The sequence below is a fragment of the Emiliania huxleyi genome, assembly GCF_000372725.1.
Source record: "Emiliania huxleyi CCMP1516 chromosome Unknown EMIHUscaffold_15, whole genome shotgun sequence".
NCBI classification, from domain to species: domain Eukaryota; phylum Haptophyta; order Isochrysidales; family Noelaerhabdaceae; genus Emiliania; species Emiliania huxleyi.
In genome coordinates, this window is record NW_005201092.1 from 1,025,697 (window position 1) to 1,027,179 (window position 1,483).

Sequence of the window (1,483 nt, forward strand, 5' to 3'; positions counted from 1 at the left end):
GCGAGGGCGGCGGCGGCGAGGGCGGCGGCGGCGACGGAGGTGGCGGGCTGGGCGGTGGAGGCGAGGGCGGTGGGGGCGACGGAGGCGGCGGACTCGGAGGGGGCGGGCTTGGCGGTGGAGGCGAGGGCGGAGGCGGGCTTGGAGGCGGTGGGCTGGGTGGAGGTGGGCTTGGTGGCGGCGGCGAGGGAGGCGGAGGGCTGGACGGCGGCATAGATGGCGGACAACCCGGAAAGTCCAACACCACGCCCGACAGCAAGATGTTCCTCCCGGTGTCGGTTAAGGTTGCATTGAAGGCGGGGGGAGGGAACAGGCGGACTCTAAGCTGAAAGCTCGATGTATCCCTGTAGTAGAGGCCCACAGCCTTGTTCAGCTGGTCCTCAGTCAGGCCTTGAACTTTACCAGGGTTGTCAGCTCCGGTTCCCGCAAGTGTGGCGCTGAAGCTCGTCCAGCCGCCAGTGACGGCGCCAATCTCAACCTCTGACGTGCCGCCGGACGTGATGTACGTGTCAAAGCCTTGCGCGGGGTCTGCGGTCGAGCTCTTGGCCATCACAACCTCGCCGAGATCAAAGCTGCCGCCATCGCACGTTTTGTTACGCAAGCCAGCCAACTGGCCGCTGCAGCCCCTGTCAAAGTCGTAGATGGAGATCACAAAATTCGGCACCGTCACCGGGTCCTGCGAGTTGTCGTCGACGAATGTGAAGTTGAGGATGGTGTCCACCTCGCCGCGAATGTTGAGGACGAAGAAACCCCTCGCATTGGGTCCATTCCGTTTCGGCTTGTGGGCTTGATACACCGAGTCGGACACGATGCGCATGCCCATTGTGGCTCCAGACGTGGGGGTCGTGAAGCCGACGTTCGAGACAAGGATTTGCGTTGGGTCAGTGGTGGTCGGCCCCACGCCGTTGAGGTTGTTGTACAATACGTTGCTGGAAAGGAAGTCGATCGGGGCCATCAAGGGCCCTACTGAGCATGGATCAGGCAAAGACGGGGGAGGCGGGGACGGCGACGAGGAGGGAGGCGGGGACGGCGGCGAGGAGGGAGGCGGCGGCGAGGGCGGGGGTGGAGACGGAGGCGGTGGTGACGGTGAGGTGGAGGGAGGCGGCGGCGAGGGCGAGGCGGACGGAGGCGGTGGTGACGGCGAGGTCGAGGGAGGCGGCGGCGAGGGCGAGGCGGACGGAGGCGGCGGAGATGGTGAGGCGGAGGGTGGCGGCGGCGAGGGCGACGCGGACGGAGGCGGTGGCGACGGCGAGGCGGAAGGAGGTGGCGGCGAGGGCGAGGCGGACGGAGGCGGTGGCGACGGCGATGCGGAAGGAGGCGGCGGCGATGGTGAGGCGGGTGGCTTCGGTGGCGATGGTGAGGCGGACGGCGGCGGCGGCGAGGGCGATGCCGAGGGAGGCGGCGGCGACGGTGACACGGATGGCGGCGGGGTCGACGGCGATGCTGGCGGCGGCGGGGGCGACGGCGATTCTGAGGGCGGCGGCTG

At 68.7% G+C, this 1,483-nt stretch overlaps 1 protein-coding gene across 1 annotated transcript in view; it reads right to left on the reverse strand.

The window, feature by feature from the left end:
- Window positions 1-974: 974 nt before the first annotated feature.
- Window positions 975-1,483, reverse strand: part of EMIHUDRAFT_98747 (hypothetical protein) — a gene marked incomplete at both ends in the record, with an annotated part of 4,987 nt that continues 4,478 nt past the window's right edge. The window contains one exon of the mRNA XM_005786731.1: window positions 975-1,440. Coding sequence (XP_005786788.1) covers window positions 975-1,440 — 466 coding nt within the window. The remainder of the gene's footprint in view (window positions 1,441-1,483) is intronic.